Source organism: Homalodisca vitripennis, chromosome 3 (genome assembly GCF_021130785.1).
Source record: "Homalodisca vitripennis isolate AUS2020 chromosome 3, UT_GWSS_2.1, whole genome shotgun sequence".
In the NCBI taxonomy this organism is placed as follows: Eukaryota; Metazoa; Arthropoda; class Insecta; order Hemiptera; family Cicadellidae; genus Homalodisca; species Homalodisca vitripennis.
In genome coordinates, this window is record NC_060209.1 from 17,253,797 (window position 1) to 17,277,109 (window position 23,313).

At 35.1% G+C, this 23,313-nt stretch overlaps 1 protein-coding gene across 1 annotated transcript in view; it reads left to right on the plus strand.

Moving 5' to 3' along the window:
- Nucleotides 1–23,313, plus strand: part of LOC124356645 (nose resistant to fluoxetine protein 6-like) — a 57,124-nt gene that overhangs the window by 20,640 nt on the left and 13,171 nt on the right. The window contains exons 4-9 of the mRNA XM_046807771.1: nucleotides 833–1,014; nucleotides 16,113–16,204; nucleotides 19,162–19,355; nucleotides 19,861–20,021; nucleotides 21,592–21,760; nucleotides 22,014–22,207. Of these exons, the coding sequence (XP_046663727.1) occupies nucleotides 833–1,014; nucleotides 16,113–16,204; nucleotides 19,162–19,355; nucleotides 19,861–20,021; nucleotides 21,592–21,760; nucleotides 22,014–22,207 (992 nt within the window). The remainder of the gene's footprint in view (nucleotides 1–832; nucleotides 1,015–16,112; nucleotides 16,205–19,161; nucleotides 19,356–19,860; nucleotides 20,022–21,591; nucleotides 21,761–22,013; nucleotides 22,208–23,313) is intronic.

A 23,313-nucleotide genomic window follows, 5' to 3' on the forward strand; every position in this document is an offset into this window, starting at 1 on the left:
GGAATCAATTTCACACAATTTAAATTAAATAGTTAAGCCCAGCTTTTGAAGCAAAATTAACTAACGAAAAATGGGTTACACAAAACCCTCAAAGCAATTTTTTTAACTCTTGACAATTTATTTATTTATCAGGTTTGGATACTCAATACAGCTAAGTGATATTTATTTATGTTTGGGATTTACTGTTGAAATGTGAGAATAAAAAATATTTATGGGAATCAAAAGTGCTAAATGTCAAAGGTACGAGTTATGAGATTTTTTGAAATTTTGGATTTTTTTGGAACTCCTTTACCTTTTTTTATAGATAAGCACAAAATGACTGTACTAAAATAGAATAACGCCTTCACTATTATCTTCCTATTTTTCTGAACCCATTACAATCCAATGCTGTGTGTTGTAAATTAATTCAAGAAATTGTTGTTGTTACTCAAGGAATCAATTTCACACAAATTATATTATATATTTTTTTCTAGCTTCTGAAACAAAAAAAAACTAACAAAAAATTAATTACACAATAATACTTAACAGAACTTTCTAACGCTTGAGTATTCAATTATTTATCAGGTTAGGATACTTAATACAGTAAAGCGAGATTTATTTATGTTTGGGATTCACTATTGAACTGGGAGGATAAAAAAATGTTTGTGGGAATCAAAAGTACTTAAGGTCTGGGATACGAGTGTGTAGAAGTTTTTGAAATTTTGGGTTTTTTGGAATTCCTTTATGTTGTTCACTAGATAACAAAAAAATATTATACTAAAATAGAACAACACCTTCACTGTTATTTTCCTATTTAACTGAACCCAGTACAATCCAATGCTGTGTGTTGCAGTGGAGCCTGACGCGATGGGGAATCTGTGTGCCTGCCTCATGCTCGAACCCTGGACTCCAGAGCTCCTTGCAGACGTACATGGACAAGCGGGAGGCTCGGGTCAGTGTAGAAGTGCTCCCAGCCGCCTGCACTACCAAGGAGACCGCCTCCAGCAGTCTTACGGTCGCTGACGGTGTCTTTATGTAAGTTTGTTTAGGGTAGGAGATAATTCGATAAATATCAAGGTTGACAAGACTGAATGAAGGCAGTCGGAATTAATTTCACCCATGGAGTACATTTGTATTTACAACTTTCAATATGTTTACGTACTCTGTTTTATTCGATTTAAGTGCCTAATTTTTATAACTCGTACCACACGCAAACGTGCATACGCACATACTTTAGTACTCTAATCGCATCAGTGATAAACTAAAACATTTGAATTGCCAAACTTTTTTTATGTAATGAAACATATTTCTGTTTGTTATGTTTTATGTCCTGAGAGTCTCAGATACAAAGTGCTACTGTATTTAGATTTTAAATTTATTAAAACGCAAGGATTATGATTAATCATGAAATTAATTAAGATAAAATCGAATATCCACAATACAGCAAAATATTGTGTTTTGTAAATAGTTAACTATAAGTTCGTATTTTTTGTTTATAAGTTAGTTTATACCCGCAATTTATCCCGGTCTAATGCGTCTATGAGTGGACGTCAACCACTCACCTATTAAAAACATGGTTACGTATTTCATGTGTTATGATTAAATATGTAATTTTATCTCTGTATATAATCGAACATATATCGGTTTGAATTCCAATAGATTTTTAACATAGATTACATGGTTTGAAATGAAAAAATATATAAATGCATAATACATATTATTTCAATAAAAAAAATTCCAATTCTCGTGTATTCTGGAGGCCATTTTATAATCTATAAATTCAAGGTAAAAAATAGAGGGTGTGACTTGCCTTAGAATTAGGAATTTTCCAGAGCCCCTATAAATCCCTTTAATATAACGTTGGTTTCTTACCTTTATATGTTATCGCGTCGTCACCAATAATTTTGACGAGTTGTAACCATTTTGGGAAGCATAAATAAGAATAATATACTCTCAGAAGGCTGTAAAATTTCCAATTTTTGAATATTATTGCATTAAGACATATTCCGGATACAGTTGGATCGCAGATTAACTGAGAGGCATGGACAATTCCTAGATTTTTCTGTAGTTGTAAAATCCCCCTCTCCACCAATTAGGTCTTCCTAGATACGCCTATGATTTCGAGAATAGTAGAGACATATACTAAGCGTTATTTATTTCTTCGAGAGTGGTCTTTGCATTTTATAAAATCTTATAGGTTTCTAGAATTATACACATAACTTTGAAATCGTTCCTACAAAACCGTTGAGTAGTTATTATCCATACTTATGGTAATGCATTATATTCATCAACACAGTAAGTGCATAATTTAGTACCAGTAAGTGTGACTCACTCACTTACTGGTACTAAACTGGTACGCTGCCGCTCTCAGGAACACTTCCGGCGCACTACAATGAGTGTCTATTATGTTGTCAGAAGACCATAATGCGATTCTTCTACTAAACAGGATAATAACATATATGCTGCACACCATGGTCATTGCATCATCATTCCTCAGAATGCTTGTTTTTCAGCACTCTTACTAAATTAATACGCAGAGATACTAATTCAACCTTGCAGATCAGAGACTATTTTCCAGACCGAATAGTCAGGCAAGAGTTGTTCAATGGCCGACTCTAACTTTCCTATCTCTTCTTTTTCCTCGAATGGTAACCTTGGAAATTCTTATCGCCAATTTGGCTGTTCTTAATTATATCTACTGTATACCCACAGTCATTCCTAGCAGTCTTAGTCTTCCCCTTTGCGTGTTCAAGCTCCGGTAGACATATTTCCCTTAGCAATCTCCCTTTCTGTTGAATTATGGAAATAAAGTTTTACTGGCTCTTCAGAAAATCCTTTTTTAGCACTTCCAGCATCATGTATTTACCAGTGGCGTTTTTGCTGAAAATACTTTTGGGGAAACAAAGCTTTGTCTGCCGCATCAGAATCTGTTCCAAAAACCACCTTGGTGTTGAGCTGCAAAATCCGGGAAAACCTGATGAGGTCCTTTGTTATCAAAGATAGAGTTAAACCTTTCATCAAATTCTGTCAATTATAGCAGCGGCTGTGGACTGTTCTGCCTGTGTCACTAGTTATGTATCGTCGGGTCCAAAAGTCTTTGTGCGCTTACCAAGTTCTACCCTTGCTTCTACAGAATACCACTTTACAAAATAAGGAATTCTTTGTGTCCCTTGTGATATCCTCATGCTTCCTGACACCGGATTAGAATAACATCCATTATGTCACCTAAGACATGAGTTTTCATGAGAAAGCTAGTCGAATACGAAGTCCCAACTCATTGATATCCCATTTGTAAACTTGTTTCAGTTCATGGCTCCTTTCAAGTCCCGTTTTTACGATTTGGCTATTTCTATCCAATATTGCTTTGTATTTGCGCTTACATTTTTGCATCTATCATGTTTTACGTTTGTGTTCCTATCATGTGTGCATTGTAATGGATTTGTTTGTGTTCCACACATTAATATGCCGAATATTTAATACTAAAACACTTCTTAAATCCGTCAGTTCGTTTGGTTGTAAAGAGTTTTTCTGTCTTTCCAGTAATGGCTTATTTGCTGCAAACCCATATCATTTGGTCAGTAATAAATAATCTTTATTGTTTATTATTCATGTATGAAACTAGTTATAATACAAACCTTTCTGCCTTGATAACCTAAGTCAAGTTGTGATGTGAACAATAAACTTATTGTTCTAAAATACTAAAACCATCTTATCTTTAGATCCTTTTTATTATAACTAAAGATTATAAAATAGCACGAAGTATAATTTTTACCTTTACATGAAATAAATCAAGTTTCATCAGTTGCAAGTCTATTAATTCAAAACATTATATATATATATATATATATATATATATATATAATTATATATATTATATATATATATATTATAATATATATATATAATATATATATATTATAACTATATATAATATATATATATATATTATACGGGATAATATATATATATATATAATATATATATATATATCCCGTTGAACAGTGCATGTAAAATGTGACTTTAGTTTTGTTGCATCTAAAGGTACATGTATTTTTATTCTAGCTGTAATATTATCTCCAGTTATATACCATAATAATGCCCAAAGTATTGAAAGTTTTGTTGTTTTGTCCTTTCATTCTTTGTTGGGAAGCCCTAAAGGAAAGAGAAAGAGCTATTTGTATAACTGGTTTACTAAGTTGTGATTTGTTTGTGAAAGAAACTGTCTGCATTTTCCTTGTTCGTTGAAGCAGGTAAAAATAGTTGATAACTTTCAAATTGTAGGATTTATGAATCTGTAAAACATTGTGCAAGGAGAAATACTGCTAAATTTAATTAAACGTGTCCAGATAAAATGTATGGTTTACGTATGTACTATATTTTCCAAAAACAGCTGTTTTTAATTAATTAAGGACTGTGGGTCAGCAATTAATTCATTAAAAATTTGAAAATAAGGCCTGGACGAAGTGGGATAAGCTGAAATTCTTGGACGGACTGCAAACTCTGAAAATATCACACTTTACATCGTTGCTAAGGTATGATATTTTATTTTAATTTGACAAATTACATCAGGTTATATTTCACGTGATTAATCTGCTTTTCTAATGGTAGAATAGGGGTGTCCTATAGAGACGGAAGTAAAATTTGCAATCCCTTTCAGTGATGGACTTCACTAACGCTCAACCAAATCCCATGGAGAGATGCACCACCGTCGAACATGCACATTCATGACTACCCTGGTCTATAACCCAACCCTTCTTGAGATATACTGCAGACAGTTCAGCTTCGTAAATACTGGTCTGTAACCCAACCCTTCTTGACATATACTGCAGACAGTTCAGCTTCGTAAATACTGGTCTGTAACCCAACCCTTCTTGAGATATACTGCAGACAGTTCAGCTTCGTAAATACTGGTCTGTAACCCAACCCTTCTTGAGATATACTGCAGACAGTTCACTTTCGTAAATACTGGTCTGTAACCCAACCCTTCTTGAGATATACTGCAGACAATTCAGTTTCGTAAATACTGGTCTGTAACCCAACCCTTCTTGAGATATACTGCAGACAATTCAGTTTCGTAAATACTGGTCTGTAACCCAACCCTTCTTGAGATATACTGCAGACAGTTCACTTTCGTAAATACTGGTCTGTAACCCAACCCTTCTTGAGATATACTGCAGACAGTTCAGTTTCGTAAATACTGGTCTGTAACCCAACCCTTCTTGAGATATACTGCAGACAGTTCAGTTTCGTAAATACTGGTCTGTAACCCAACCCTTCTTGAGATATACTGCAGACAGTTCACTTTCGTAAATACTGGTCTGTAACCCAACCCTTCTTGAGATATACTGCAGACAATTCAGTTTCGTAAATACTGGTCTGTAACCCAACCCTTCTTGAGATATACTGCAGACAGTTCAGTTTCGTAAATACTGGTCTGTAACCCAACCCTTCTTGAGATATACTGCAGACATTCTTGATATACTGCAGACAGTTCAGCTTCGTAAATACTGGTCTGTAACCCAACCCTTCTTGAGATATACTGCAGACAGTTCAGCTTCGTAAATACTGGTCTGTAACCCAACCCTTCTTGAGATATACTGCAGACAATTCAGTTTCGTAAATACTGGTCTGTAACCCAACCCTTCTTGACATATACTGCAGACAGTTCAGCTTCGTAAATACTGGTCTGTAACCCAACCCTTCTTGACATATACTGCAGACAGTTCAGTTTCGTAAATACTGGTCTGTAACCCAACCCTTCTTGACATATACTGCAGACAGTTCAGTTTCGTAAATACTGGTCTGTAACCCAACCCTTCTTGAGATATACTGCAGACAGTTCAGCTTCGTAAATACTGGTCTGTAACCCAACCCTTCTTGAGATATACTGCAGACAATTCAGTTTCGTAAATACTGGTCTGTAACCCAACCCTTCTTGAGATATACTGCAGACAGTTCAGTTTCGTAAATACTGGTCTGTAACCCAACCCTTCTTGAGATATACTGCAGACAATTCAGTTTCGTAAATACTGGTCTGTAACCCAACCCTTCTTGAGATATACTGCAGACAATTCAGTTTCGTAAATACTGGTCTGTAACCCAACCCTTCTTGAGATATACTGCAGACAATTCAGCTTCGTAAATACTGGTCTGTAACCCAACCCTTCTTGACATATACTGCAGACAGTTCAGTTTCGTAAATACTGGTCTGTAACCCAACCCTTCTTGAGATATACTGCAGACAGTTCAGCTTCGTAAATACTGGTCTGTAACCCAACCCTTCTTGAGATATACTGCAGACAGTTCACTTTCGTAAATACTGGTATATAACCCAACCTTTCTTGAGATATACTGCAGACAGTTCAGCTTCGTAAATACTGGTCTGTAACCCAACCCTTCTTGAGATATACTGCAGACAGTTCAGCTTCGTAAATACTGGTCTGTAACCCAACCCTTCTTGAGATATACTGCAGACAGTTCAGCTTCGTAAATACTGGTCTGTAACCCAACCCTTCTTGAGATATACTGCAGACAGTTCAGCTTCGTAAATACTGGTCTGTAACCCAACCCTTCTTGAGATATACTGCAGACAAGTTCAGTTTCGTAAATACTGGTCTGTAACCCAACCCTTCTTGAGATATACTGCAGACAGTTCAGTTTCGTAAATACTGGTCTGTAACCCAACCCTTCTTGAGATATACTGCAGACAGTTCAGTTTCGTAAATACTGGTCTGTAACCCAACCCTTCTTGAGATATACTGCAGACAATTCAGTTTCGTAAATACTGGTCTGTAACCCAACCCTTCTTGACATATACTGCAGACAGTTCAGTTTCGTAAATACTGGTCTGTAACCCAACCCTTCTTGAGATATACTGCAGACAGTTCAGCTTCGTAAATACTGGTCTGTAACAGTTCAGCTTCGTAAATACTGGTCTGTAACCCAACAGTTCTTGAGATTACTGCAGTAAACTGGTATACTGCAACCTTTCTTGTAAATACTGGTGCAGACAGTTCAGCTTCGTAAATACTGGTCTGTAACCCAACCCTTCTTGACATATACTGCAGACAGTTCAGTTTCGTAAATACTGGTCTGTAACCCAACCCTTCTTGACATATACTGCAGACAGTTCAGCTTCGTAAATACTGGTCTGTAACCCAACCCTTCTTGAGATATACTGCAGACAGTTCAGTTTCGTAAATACTGGTCTGTAACCCAACCCTTCTTGACATATACTGCAGACAGTTCAGCTTCGTAAATACTGGTCTGTAACCCAACCCTTCTTGAGATATACTGCAGACAGTTCAGCTTCGTAAATACTGGTCTGTAACCCAACCCTTCTTGAGATATACTGCAGACAATTCAGTTTCGTAAATACTGGTCTGTAACCCAACCCTTATTGAGATATACTGCAGACAGTTCAGTTTCGTAAATACTGGTCTGTAACCCAACCCTTCTTGAGATATACTGCAGACAATTCAGTTTCGTAAATACTGGTCTGTAACCCAACCCTGATTGAGATATACTGCAGACAATTCAGTTTCGTAAATACTGGTCTGTAACCCAACTCTTCTTGAGATATACTGCAGACAATTCAGCTTCGTAAATACTGGTCTGTAACCCAACCCTTCTTGACATATACTGCAGACAGTTCAGTTTCGTAAATACTGGTCTGTAACCCAACCCTTCTTGAGATATACTGCAGACAGTTCAGCTTCGTAAATACTGGTCTGTAACCCAACCCTTCTTGAGATATACTGCAGACAGTTCACTTTCGTAAATACTGGTATATAACCCAACCTTTCTTGAGATATACTGCAGACAGTTCAGCTTCGTAAATACTGGTCTGTAACCCAACCCTTCTTGACATATACTGCAGACAGTTCAGCTTCGTAAATACTGGTCTGTAACCCAACCCTTCTTGAGATATACTGCAGACAGTTCAGCTTCGTAAATACTGGTCTGTAACCCAACCCTTCTTGAGATATACTGCAGACAGTTCAGCTTCGTAAATACTGGTCTGTAACCCAACCCTTCTTGAGATATACTGCAGACAATTCAGTTTCGTAAATACTGGTCTGTAACCCAACCCTTATTGAGATATACTGCAGACAGTTCAGTTTCGTAAATACTGGTCTGTAACCCAACCCTTCTTGAGATATACTGCAGACAATTCAGTTTCGTAAATACTGGTCTGTAACCCAACCCTTATTGAGATATACTGCAGACAATTCAGTTTCGTAAATACTGGTCTGTAACCCAACTCTTCTTGAGATATACTGCAGACAATTCAGCTTCGTAAATACTGGTCTGTAACCCAACCCTTCTTGACATATACTGCAGACAGTTCAGTTTCGTAAATACTGGTCTGTAACCCAACCCTTCTTGAGATATACTGCAGACAGTTCAGTTTCGTAAATACTGGTCTGTAACCCAACCCTTCTTGAGATATACTGCAGACAGTTCAGCTTCGTAAATACTGGTCTGTAACCCAACCCTTCTTGAGATATACTGCAGACAGCTCGTAAATACTGGTCTGTAACCCAACCCTTCTTGAGATATACTGCAGACAGTTCACTTTCGTAAATACTGGTATATAACCCAACCCTTTCTTGAGATATACTGCAGACAGTTCAGCTTCGTAAATACTGGTCTGTAACCCAACCCTTCTTGACATATACTGCAGACAGTTCAGCTTCGTAAATACTGGTCTGTAACCCAACCCTTCTTGAGATATACTGCAGACAGTTCAGCTTCGTAAATACTGGTCTGTAACCCAACCCTTCTTGAGATATACTGCAGACAGTTCAGCTTCGTAAATACTGGTCTGTAACCCAACCCTTCTTGAGATATACTGCAGACAATTCAGTTTCGTAAATACTGGTCTGTAACCCAACCCTTATTGAGATATACTGCAGACAGTTCAGTTTCGTAAATACTGGTCTGTAACCTAACCCTTCTTGAGATATACTGCAGACAATTCAGTTTCGTAAATACTGGTCTGTAACCCAACCTTATTGAGATATACTGCAGACAATTCAGTTTCGTAAATACTGGTCTGTAACCCAACTCTTCTTGAGATATACTGCAGACAATTCAGCTTCGTAAATACTGGTCTGTAACCCAACCCTTCTTGACATATACTGCAGACAGTTCAGTTTCGTAAATACTGGTCTGTAACCCAACCCTTCTTGAGATATACTGCAGACAGTTCAGCTTCGTAAATACTGGTCTGTAACCCAACCCTTCTTGAGATATACTGCAGACAGTTCACTTTCGTAAATACTGGTATATAACCCAACCTTTCTTGAGATATACTGCAGACAGTTCAGCTTCGTAAATACTGGTCTGTAACCCAACCCTTCTTGACATATACTGCAGACAGTTCAGCTTCGTAAATACTGGTCTGTAACCCAACCCTTCTTGAGATATACTGCAGACAATTCAGTTTCGTAAATACTGGTCTGTAACCCAACCCTTATTGAGATATACTGCAGACAGTTCACTTTCGTAAATACTGGTATATAACCCAACCTTTCTTGAGATATACTGCAGACAGTTCAGCTTAGTAAAAACTGGTCTGTAACCCAACCCTTCTTGAGATATACTGCAGACGGTTCAGCTTCTCAAACGATAAGCCAAATAAATTTCATAGAAAATGTCAAATCTATCGCTCAATTGATTCCAAAATGTTTTTTACGGAAGAAAGACAGAATAAGATTAAAAGAAATAAGTAAACTCAACGATTTAATCACTGAAAAACTATACAAATACAGTACAATGACCAAAGCGCAGTATAGCGGGTACAACGGTTACCTCAAGCAGGCAACGACGACGAGTGTGGCTGCTGCTTGGATGAGTGTGAGTGACCGCTGAACGATCCTGACCTTGCAAGCAGCCCGCCTACCCGGCTATTGGTGGTGGTTCGGAAGTAATTTTTAAGCCGTTACTCCTCAGGTTAAGTGTTAGAGAGGGCTTATTAGCCCTAATTTCGCCTGGTAAAATAATACATATTGACTTTACTTTTACGTTACAAATCAGAACCTCATCACATTACTGAACAAATCAGAATGTTTTTAGATAACCTCTTCATTTTCTTATTATTTTGACTAACCTTCCCAAGTTATCTAATATGCATGTATAGAATATTCTATATTATTGTGATTAAGCAAAATAATGTATATGAAATGAAGTCTTTGGAGTTTTTTCATTCTATACATTCTAATTATAAATATGACAAATCTTTACACAAAATATAATCTCAGGAATAGAATATGTTCAAGAAAAATTATACACATAACTTAAAAAAGGAAAGGGGCTGTTCGTTTTAAATCTCGTTTGTTGAAATCGTCTTCTTGTTTGGCCAGGTAGGTAATTGTGATGGAGAGTTCTTTCCACGGTTTAACGCGTTTGATTGTTATAAAACAGATAAAATACGACGTTCAATTTTATATGTTACACTTTAAAACGCTTACGAATAAATAGGTAAGTTTTAAAATATTTTTTTAACTAAAAACTTTTAATTTTGTTAAAAAGTAAACGGTTCCAGAATTTTCTAGTAACATGATTTCTGAGCGTCCCAGTTTTCGGGTTTAAAATTCTGTTCGAGTACAATAGTGAAATAAATAGTGAAGTAACTGGTTTATATAAACGATATAGGGCTTCAGCTTCACAAACTAAAATACAAAACAATAATTAATATGAGATAGAATGGTCACCATTCTTACTAAAAAAATTTTTCAGTTGAAGTAGACGTAACACATATTTTTCGTACTTTCTGAAAGGCAGTTTCGTAAATGATACTATTACGATTCATATTTAGTAAATGCAACGTTCACTTAATAGCACTTATTCGCTTTGTTTTCCTTATTGTATTTCTTTGAAAGCATGAACCAGGAGTTAATTGTACTCCTAGACCACTAGACGAGTAATGATTTATTCAACAATGCCTTTGACTATAGCTGTAGGATAGAACAGGTTTCATGGGAAGTTACACGAAAAGTGCCATTCACGGATAAAGGTACATTCTCGCATACCACCATTTTATTGTCTGTCGTAAGAAATACTACAGCTCTTGTACTTTTTTATTATCTATGCATGTTAGATGGATGTAGTACTTTTCCGAGAGTGTGGATCGCGCAACTAGGAAAAATCCAGTGTAATAATTTAAATCACTGTTCGCCTTCATTATGTTTTGCAACACCAGAACACAATAGTAACGAAGAAGATTGAACTGGAACATTGTTTTCAATATGTGTTGGTTGAAGTATTTTTAAAGACGTTGAGAATTAATCAGTGACCGGAAGTCTCAATTAACACGTTTACGTGTTATTGATTTTTTTCTGGACAAGTCAATGTCATTTTCATCTTATTAACAATGACTTACAATAGTTAATTTGGGGTAGAAAAAGTTGGAATACATTATCATTAGACCATCAAATGATTAATGACCACTGACCTATGTTAATGACTACTATAAAACTCCTGACATAGGAGAATGTTTTAGAAAATAAATATTTCATCTCTCACCCAACTTACTATTTATATCTGACATATTATACATTTCCACGAAAATATTTCATTTATTATTATTTTACCGCGAACTATTTCCTTAGGAGAGAAGGTGTATAATTATCCGCATGTCCAACTTCGTGACTTCGACGAGAAATAATATACTGTAATTCAGGGACAGAGTACTATAAGTGGACCCTGTTTTTTTATATCGATATTGATAAACGATTTACTTAACTATCGATATAACCAACCGATATTACTTGACAATCGATATAACCAACCGATATTAATTGACTATCGATATAACCAACCGATATTACTTGACTATCGATATAACCAACCGATACTGATTTTTGAACAATAACTAACTTGTATAAACTTTAAAAACTTTTAACATAATAAACGTATTGTCTTTTATACACAATAAAAGACAGTCGAAAGCTCGTGGAGGACCGTGAAACTAGGTTTAAAAAGTAGGATATCAGCTGACCTGCTTGCAGATCATCTGCATATTTGTGTAGAAGGAGAAGTACGGTTTTCTAGAGAAGATGCTTTCAAAACCTTCTTAAAAGCGGTTAATCATTGCTCCCCATGAGAAAACATGCAAATAGTTACGTATACATATTTCGTATTTTCTGTTATAATTCTTTTATTGCTGTAATTTCGTTATTATATATGAGTTCTTTCAATTTTCAGTTTTAATTGTTTCATTGAACGTTATCGCTCCTTTATTATTTATGAAATTGCCACTATGTGTATTATATTTTTATTTCACATATGACTGTATTATGAATAGATATGTTGATAGACTCGTATTCAATAAATACTAAGTATTGCGAAACATCATGACTTAAACATTAAACTTCTTTCAGATCCTGTATTTAAAACAATAAATTGATTTGTTCTAATCATTTATAAACGGAATTCAAATATATATAAATACATACTACACGATATATATATATATATATATATATATATATATATATATATATATATATATATATATATACAAATGCAAAATAATTGAATCGGAAAAAGTAAGCGCTCTGTGGTGTAATGGTAGCACATTCACCCGGCAAGTGAGAGATCCGGGTTCGACTCCCGGCGGAGCAAGTACTCGTACTTTTTGCGATTCAATGTTAATTGAAATTAAATAAGGCTATTGCCATTTATATAATTTAATGCAAATAAAAGTCGTTTGACAGGTATTTGGTCTTCCGATCATATGTTAGTTTGCTTATTAAAACGCATATGTGACAGATACGGCCAAACTACAAAATAATTGAATCGGAAAAAGTAAGCGCTCTGTGGTGTAATGGTAGCACATTCACCCGGCAAATGAGAGATCCGGGTTCGACTCCCGGCGGAGCAAGTACTTTTTGCGATTCAATGTTAATTGAAATTATATTTAATATATATATATATATTTATATATATATATATATATACCGTGTAGTATAAATAAATAAAATAAAAATAAAATACTTGTAAATTTAAGTATTTAGCATTAACTACATATTCATTAAATGTTTCAATAAGTAACTTTTAGTTAATTGATGTTCATAAGTATGGTATTTTCTGCGAGAGTATGCAGCTCTAATTAATTATTTAAGATTTCATTAAAACAACATCTTTTAAATACTTTTACATTTAAAACTGCACTTGACGGGGGCACTTAATTAGACATGACTAAATTCAAATACCAATACTCTGTGTATTAAACACATTAATCATTACCTTTTCAGAAAACATTTTGAACCGTATTAAAAAAAACTATGTTATATATTAAAGATATTCTAACATCTATATAACAAACCTATATTGATCCGACGGATATGGGAATTAAGTAATAATGCAAATAATAAATAATCAAACTTCTACGCAACGTTACATTCAGCGTAACCTAACTAAACGCTCACAGGATGTGTCACTTTAAACACTCTATAAGAACATACAATTTTGTAATCAAAGTGGGTTCTAAGTGTTTCGAAAAAATAATCCTTAAAGTGACATCAACATTATCGTGCACTTTCCTCAATTTTCCGTAATGTTCACCGACAAACGCTGGAAATAACAACTTTTTACGCACATCCATTGTGGAAGATTCATCATTATTTGGAGTTTAGGTTTACCCATTACAATCATCTCTTTTTCTACTTAAGATGACTTCTTTTTTCCTCATCGTTCATTATCTCTTTCCTGTCCTACCACTGCGTGCCCTCACAAGATTATGGTCATGCATTAATTTAGTCATTTACCTGAAGAAGAGATCAGATTGCAGATCCCGAAACGTTGTGTTACTGATTATATTGTATCACTAAACTGATATCCAGAAAATTCTGTTTCTTCACAATACTTCCATCCTCAAAAACAAACTTCAAACGAAGAGCTCACACGATTTTATTGTGTGTCAGTAAACATTATACAATAGTGTTTGTTGCTATATTGCACCATAAAGTTAATTTCGTAACGAACTAAAGTTACATTTACAACTGTTTTTCAATCCCGTTAGGCTAAAAATAACTAACCTGAAGAGAAGTGTCTGGATCTCGAAAAGCAAGTTTACTTACATAACAAGGCTGAACTAAAATCGAATGGCACAAAGTACACATTAGAGCAACACAAAATACACCGTACACTTTTATCCATTCGCTTTGTGACATGAGTTTCATACAAGTGCCAGGATATCCATGTTATTTAACCATAAAAGCTATCTAAGGCAGGCATCAGCTGTTCTTATGAGATCAAATTGTTAGGTAACCTTCAGGGAAGCCAAGGTCAAGATAGTGTTGGCTGAACGCATGAATGATCGTTATGTAATAATATTGACGTATACTATGCATAATCTACTGCTCTGTAATGATGGGTCTGAACGTACACTCACATTATATTGATGTAGCAAGTGTATAGTTGTATACCAAGTAGAATGATTCATTCAGATGAAGGTCATTTTAGTATGCAGTGTTGAGAGCAGTGAAACACAAGTGTTTGTTATCTTTAGCATACGTGTGTAGAGATCCCATCCTTGTCTTCTAATAAATTACATAGTATTTGCATTATCCTGTTTCTTAGGCTGTGGAAAATAACTGTCCCTGTCAGAGATTTAATTTACATAATTTCAGACGGAGCTCGGGGAGTTTGGGAGACCAGTAAACATAAAACATTGGAAAACAGGTTCGATATATAGTAGTGTAATTTTTTCAAGTGCTCCTAAATTATAATTATGTGTTATTTTTTTCTTATGTACATGAGGGTTGAGTTAGCTTGCAAAAGGCAGGATATCTTCTATAACCCCATTGCCAATTTGGGGAGATATCAGTGAATGTTTTCATGTGAATGTTGAGTTAAGCTCCAGTTCAACTTCCTCTTAGTGCACCATCTGGGATCTGACTCTGTTACAGACTTGACTCCTGAAATCTGGAGTCATGTTAGTCTGAAGAGGTCCAAAACATTCCGCGCGACGAAGAAGCTCAAAATGAACTCGTTACATCGTTTTGACGTCAGAGCAATCTAGACCACAAGATTTAATGTGATGTTATATTTAGGTGAAGAGGTATTCTCATAGTCTCATCATAAGTGCACTACGATGTGATAGATCTATAAGCACGGTGGAGTTTTCTATACATGCAGTAGCTACGGGGGGATGGATTGATTACATGTGAATTTTGATTTAAGCTCCTCTTAGTGCATCGTCTAGGATCTGACGCTGTTACAGTCTTGACTCCTGAAATCTAGAGTCATGTTTGTCTGAAGAGATCCAAAAAGAGTCGTTGATAAAGAAGCTCAAAACGAACTCTTTACACCGTTTTTACATCAAAGAAATCTAGACCACAAGATATAGTGGTGGTAGGTGAAGAAGTGTTCTAATTTACATCGGTATGCCCATGTGTATGGGACAGTGAGCGAAGCAAATAGGTCTAAGATCGAGGGAGGTGTTGAGGTCAAACCGTTTTTAGACGGTATCCAAACTGTTTTTCTTTATTAGAGATAACTTGCCATGATGTTTTTCCTACAAGCGGTAACATTAAGTATGTTGTTCAGTATCAAATCTGGCGTATTGTTTGTAGTAAGTACAATATAGACATTGGAAGACTGTCTTATTTTATTAATATTCCAGTTGTTTTCAAGACACATATTGTGTAGTTTCAATATTCCCCACCTCTCAACAACTAGAATATTCAGGTACTCTTACCAATATTACAACGTCAAGTAAATAACGTTCAATTCTCTGTTTCACAGTGTAATAGTTACAACATCAAAGAGCTCTCACTTCTCATTGTCAATATTCATGTATATACCCACTACAATGTTAATTTACGACGTTGTAGTGCGACGACATCAAACAGCTGTTTGAGTGGAGTCTCACTTCTCATTGTCAATATTCATGTATATACCCACTACAATGTTAATTTACGACGTTGTAGTGCGTTGAAATCAAACAGCTGTTTGAGTGGAGTCTCACTTCTCATTGTCAATATTCATGTATATAGCTACTATAATGTTAATTTACAATGTTGCAGTGCGATGACATCAAACAGTTGTTTGAATGGAGTCTCACTTCTCATTGACAATATTCATGTATATAGCTACTATAATGTTAATTTACGACGTTGCAGTGCGATGATGGTTACTGCTGTCGTAGTCGTAATTGCAGCTACCGTACACGACCTGACCACGAGGCTTGACTACGATCGCGTGTCTCCTCCAAGTAAGTTCAAGAACACTTAGTTTTACACTACACTGACAATTATCTATTAATTAGCCTACTTTAAAACATATATTACGAGTTTACGTATTAAAATGTTTCTTTCTCAATAAAACCAACGTAATGTATGCATAATTTTAAAGTCAGATAAGTCAGCAAATCTTATTTATTACTTTTCCATTTCAATTAGTCATTCTTTCTTCAATTTGGAAAATATTCTTCATTAATAAATTTCTTGCTGAACGTTGTCCTACTGACAAGGGTAAACAGTTATAGAATATATTTGAAATGTTTTAAAGCTTTTAGTTTTTTATATTTGGTGTTATAATTTAATTGCATGATATGCATGTTCCTTACCGAAATTCTTTTAAAATTATGTTTATTATATATTAAATATTCATAAATACAACTATAATATTGTATCTAAATACTTGAATAGAAATCTACAATGATTGTTTTGATCCACGTTACCACGTAGAAAGGTAACAAATTGAGGAGAGGGGGTCAATTGACTACTGATATTTTTTGTAGTGGACAGAATTATAGCAATTGCAGTCAACCGCTTATTCCCCATTTTGTTCTTTAAAACTTACTTCACCCGTGACAATGTTGAGAACGATCTTTCAGCAGTACATGTCAGTAATACTGAATCATTAAATAATAATAATATTTTGTTAAAAAAAGTAATTGAAAAAAATTAAATATTTCGGGGTCCGGACCCCTTGGATCCTCTCGCTGGTTACGACTTTGTACTTTACTAATCAAAACATTGATCCTCCTAATTTTCCTGATTATTCTTACTAACTGACTTCCAAACGCGCTGAGATCATGTAAAATTCAGGATAATGATCGCAGGTTTTTGAGGTACCAACCAATTTATGAGAGTGTTCAAGCTGCAAAAACAAGCGATCCGCATTATCGCTCTGTTGAAATTTGGAGAGTCGTGCAAGGAAGCCTTCAAAAATTTACAACTGTTGACGCTGCCCAGTCTCTACATCTTGGAAACAACTCTGTTTTGTATGTCTAAATGTACCATGACGAATGGCCGGGACATACATGCGTATGAGACTAGAGGCAGAGATAACTACCGAACTGGTAGACACAGAACGGTGGTTTATGAACGCTTGCCTTCACAGGCAGGTGTTCATTTCGTCAACAAATTACCAAATTCAATAAAAAACGCTCCAACGCCCAAGGTGTTAAAGACTCGTTTGAAACGCTTTTTAGTGTCACAAGCATTTTATAATGTAGACGAGTTTTTTAGCATTTGATTGGGAGACCACCAATTAAAAAGACTGACTGAATCCGTCGCTGGAAGTGGGAATCATTGGCGAATGAATTGATGTATGTAAATTTGTAAATTGTATGTCTGAATGAGATCTATTGTGGGGTGTATGACAAAATTCTAGCAAGTAAAAAGTTGACTTTTGCCATGCATTATAGAATGTTCCGGCAATAAAAATCTGATTTGATTTGATTTGATTTGTATTCACGATGGTAATACAAGCGATGTGTGTTTGACTCAATGAAATTGTGTTACCCAAATATAAAAAAGAGTAATTTTTTTGTACGACTTAAAACTTTTAAAAGGTTTAAGATTGCAAAACGATGGTCAAATGGAGCACAAGTCACGGGTTAATCTGCAAAGCAGAGGAGTTGAAGATTAATTAAGGGATGTTTAAAATACTGCTGTTATCTAACTCTTTTGAAGTAAAATGTCTAATAAAATCAGAGTGATAAATTTTGGAAATCAATGATGACTGCAATGTCTTTGAAGAAGGAAACTACTCTAGAGAAAGACCTTAAGAGAACAGAAATTAAGGTGGAACATGTGAAAATAATTCCCAACAGAAATGTGAATTTGTTGGGAAATATTGGTATAATCCCCTTTAGGATTCCTGTAGACAAAAAATGTACAGATCCCTTTCTTGATCTCTCTACGAGATTTGTAGGCATATAAAATAGACAATTTAGACAATCTTTAATGACGTCTAAATAAAAATGGCCAGACACATTTAGAGTATGTACAAGAAACCTCCGGTAAGGATTTTTATTTTATAAAGTTATATTCTTAATTAGGGATGGTTTGTTTAAACTAAATTTTCGATAATCATTGTCCTAAGTAAATGAAGTGTTTTATACATAAAATCGTCATTCCATCTAGTCATTTCATGTACACATTGAGAAAAATCAATATTCTTATCCGCAACTGTTTTTCGTTAAGACTGATTATGATATGATTAAAAATAAAATTCTGATCAAATTCTTACTACTCCTTGTGGAATAGTACAAAATTAAATTTTTATGTCTTCAGAAATTTTATTTTAAAGGGTGGGGACCAAAATTTTCTTTAAAATAAAATTCCAATCGAAAACTGCTTTAATCACCGCAATCTTACTTCTTTTAATCGTTATTAAAATTTCTTTTAAACTATATTAGTAATTTAATTTAGAGTTTAGCTCCAGTTCACCTTTCTTTTTATTGCTGCGTCTGGTATCTGACGCTGTCTCAGACTTGACTCCTGGAATCTGGAGTCATGTTCGTCTGAAGAGATCCAAAGAAAGTCGACGACGAAGAAGCTCAAAATGAAACATTTACATCGTTTAGACATCAGAGACACATATAAATAGATGAAGTGGCAGTCTCATTGTCTCATCAGGTACACAACTGAGTGCACTGATGTACAACTTTATATGTGTCTCTGTAAATGTAAATGTTTCATTTTGAGCTTCTTCGTCGTCGACTTTCTTTGCATGTCTTCAGACCAACATGACTCCAAATTCCAGGAGTCAAGTTTGAGAGAGCTTCAGATACCAGACGCTGCAATAACAGGAAGGTGAACTGGAGCTAAACTCAAAGTACAATTGGATCAACCCTCCCTACCATAGCTACCTTATGTATATCAGTAACATAGACCTTTTTGTTCTTGTTCTACAATGTTAACCGTATTCCAATTGCAGGTTCAATAAGCCAATGCCTCTCTGCCCGCCAAGGCTGGTACAGTCTCCTGCGTGCAGATCAGCCTGTGCTAGGGGTTGACTTGAGTGCTCTATACGGTCTTCATTGCTTCGCATTCTTCTTTGTCGTCATGGGCCACCGTTTTGGCTCCCACTTCATGCTCATGCATGTTACCAATTACCGAAGTGTTGAGAAGGTGAGTAACAATTCATCTGTAAGAATAGTTGTGATAACTGGATCACCTAAGCCTGTCACTTGGTGTGTTGGAAAAATGTGTCTCTCTATATCTCCAAAATTAATTGACGTATTGACTTCAAATGTTGCATGTTAAGTGTGCATAGTTTTATATATCCAACATTCCCAACATCCATTTTGAAGACGGTGTTCCTTCATATAGTACTTGGCCGATTAACGGTCAGTCTGGGGGTGTAAAGGATTTATATTTTGCCTGTCTGTTTGTCTATCTGCCCATGGAATATCAGGAGAATTGAACTAGCTACCCATAAACATGAGATTTTGCACGCAATTTGGCGTCCTCCTACAGCATGTCTTGTTCAAACTAAGTACATTACTAATAATACATACAACACTTTTGAAGAGTAGAGTACTGTATAGTGTGTTATTAGTATAAGTAGAATAAAGTAATTTACACTAAGGATCAAATATAAAGTTAAAGTATACCATTTGTTCTATTTCTACAGATGTTTGTCGACTCCTGGTTCTCGATATGGGCTGATCACGTGGACCTGTTTGTTGACATCTTCTTCTTTATGTCGGCATTCTTAGTATCGATCCTCTACTATGCGCAGCTCCACAAACGTTACGTAAGCCCATTGAAGGTTTACTTCTACAGACTTTGCAGGTTAGTAAACTGCTCCGTATCGAACGTGATGTAATAATTGTTTGGAATAATTAAAATGTATTATACAATATCGCTTATTCTAGTGCATGGTGGTTATTTATTTCACTTGAACAAGATTTATTGAATCGAACAACTTGTGAAACCCAAGTAAATATTTTGTGATTTTAATACCATCGAGTTATTTTATTTTTAACAAAACCTAATTTTTATCTGCTGATGGCCGCAAGATTCCTCCCAATACTAGGAAATTATATTAACCTGCAAAAACAATTCTTTATTTGAAGTTTGCTTTTGACGATGGAAGGAGTGTGAATAAAAGATGATTATTTCGGACATTTACAAAAAATCATTGTATCACTGAACGATGAAAAATGTCCGGAAAAAATCCTTTTTCCTGTAAAAAGAAGTTTTTTGTATAAAGATTTTACTTTAGTAGCATCTTGTTGTAATTTTGGTCTAACAATCCTATGCTGCAAATGTTGAGTTCACCTTTCTCTTACGTGCAGCATCTGAAATCCAATGCTTGTGCACAAGTAGTAGCTTGCATTTAGGGATTCCATCTCCATGTGTAATGGGGTCCGCAAGTGCCTCATCAATTTTTAAGAATAATGCACGATATGTGGTATTTTAATCTAATCGCTTCTCAAATTAAGAAACCTATATGAACGATTTCCCAAATTTAACCAAAGATAATGTATAAAATACTTTATGGTAGAATAATTATTCCACTACTGTACGTTTTTCAATTAAAAGAGAAATAAAAGAAAATACCAATTGCTCATTAGTTACCGTATTTGTTTTGTTAGACAATGTTTTAAATTCCCTGGCATTAGTGATTAATTATTAGTGTTCTAATATACATAACGCAGCTATGGTAGAAACAGTTGATTTAATTTGAATGTTGAATCTAGCTTCAGTTCACCTTTCTCTTATGTGCAGCATCTGAAATGTGATGCTATCGTAGACTTGACTCCTTAAATCTGGAGTCATGTTCGTCTAAAGGGATCACAAAATATTTGGTGACTAAGAACGAAGAAGCTCAAAATAAACTCCTTCCATCGTTTCGACATAAGAAACACCTAGACTACAGAATGTAGTGGAGTCTAAGTGGATAGGTATTCTCATTGTCTCATCAGGTGCACAAATGAGTGCACTATGATGTTAACTGACTCGATCCCAAAGCACAGTGGAGCAACAGAGTCGTTTACATAACACAGGAAAGGTTCGTTCAATGCGAGTGTTCGTTATCGCTCCAGTTCATCTTCTTCTTACGTGCAACATCTGAAACCTGATACTGTTGCAGACTTGATTGACTTGACTCTCTGTAGTCTAGGTGTATCTGATGTCGAAACGATGCAAAGAGTTCGTTTTGAGCTCCTTTGTCACAGACTATTTTTGGATTCCTTTAGACGAAAATGACTCCAGATTTCAGAATTGTTTAAGGGTTCTGTGTTTCTTATTTTATTAATTTCAATATTTATATACAAAAATCTACTGAAAAGTCCTAGAAGCATATACCCCAAACTTTACACTGCAAGAACTTTTCCGTAAGTAACTAAAAATTGTGCAGGCTGGTGCCTACGTACGCAGTGGTAGTGTTCTTCTACGCCACCCTCCTGCGGCAACTAGGAAATGGCCCTATCTGGAACATGTTCATGGATGTGGAGCAAGGGGCTTGCAGGCAGAATTGGTGGGCCAACCTTCTCTTCATCAACACTTACGTCAACACAGACAACATGGTAACTACGACCAACAATCAATTAGTTGACCTTCAACACCACTATCTTGACCTTGAATACCACTATCTTGACCTTCAACACCACTATCTTGACCTTGAATACCACTATCTTGACCTTCAATACCACTATCTTGACCTTGAATACCACTGTCTTCACCTTCAATACCACTATCTTGACCTTCAATACCACTATCTTGATGTTTCAATGCATGTCTCAGAAAACCCTTTATGTATAATTGACCTTCGTGTTCCAGTGCCTTCTCCAGTCGTGGTACATCTCATGTGACTTCCAGCTCTTCGTGGTTGCGACTTTGCTCGTGTTCCTGCTGCAGAGACAGAAGCGCCTGGGTCTTTTTGTAATAGCAGTTGTGTTCGTAGCATCCACTCTCGCTGCCTTCTTTGGTACTTACCTCTACGATCGGGCGCCTACTTTGCTCTTCTTCAAAGAGTAAGAATTAAGTTCCTCAAATAATCCATATTAGTACTTAAAAGACGAGAAACTCGTAATGAAAACTCAAGGCATTTTTCATAAGATAACTATACATTTATTCTAATAGAGTACAACAATAGAGTATTTCATAATGTTTTTTTTTTATTTCGGATTTTTAGTTCAGTTTATGCATAACGATATCCTGTATTTCGAAGGAATCTCTGAAGTGATTTTGGGTTGATTGTCTGATTATAAAATTGTATAACTTGTTAAAATATCCATATGTATATTATCCTATATATTATTAATTTCTTTTAATAGTTAATTGTTATAACATCTATTAATTTGGCTTGTGATTCTAAACTGGCTAAACATCCTTTATCATGTTATTTTAGATCACCACTTTTCTCTCTGATTAATTGCATTTAAGTAACAAACTCAAGCTAATCACGAGCTGTCAATTAATTGGTTTTTTTCTACAAAAGATCAGCCGTTACTCGAAATTTGTTTTTCTTTTTCAACATTTTAAGTCTAATTAATAACCGCTTTTGCCCATGTTCAATAAATTATTCTTTTGTAATTTAACTTCTTTCCATGGACTCTATCTTGTGGACCCATTCTCGTTTGACTAAAACAATTAATAATAAATTATTTCCGTTTTTTACTAATAAATGTGTGTGTAAACAATGGGATTACCACAGTAATCTATGTAAAGTTGTGTTTAGAAATAACCGTAGAAAAAAACCAATATTTTTGCCTTTTTGCTGTACCAGCCCTTTCAATTAATAAATTTATATTTTACACAGACGAGGAATATATGTTAATTCTTAAATTATTTTAATGCTGATTTATTGCAGTTTCTAAATTCCTACATAAATAGTACAAATCAGAAATTAGTTAAATACGTTTTTCGTTATCAAAATACATGCGTGATTGATGAAAAATATAGTTATGTATAAGCGATATTCCCTTACAAATGAACAATTACAAGAAATTATGTAATAAAAAATATAATTTCTTTGAGTTAATATTACGTTGGAAAACTTATTTAAATTGTAATAAACTTTAGTAAAAATGCTGTTTTGTCTTATTAATACAAATTTATTTAGAGTTGTTAGTTTACT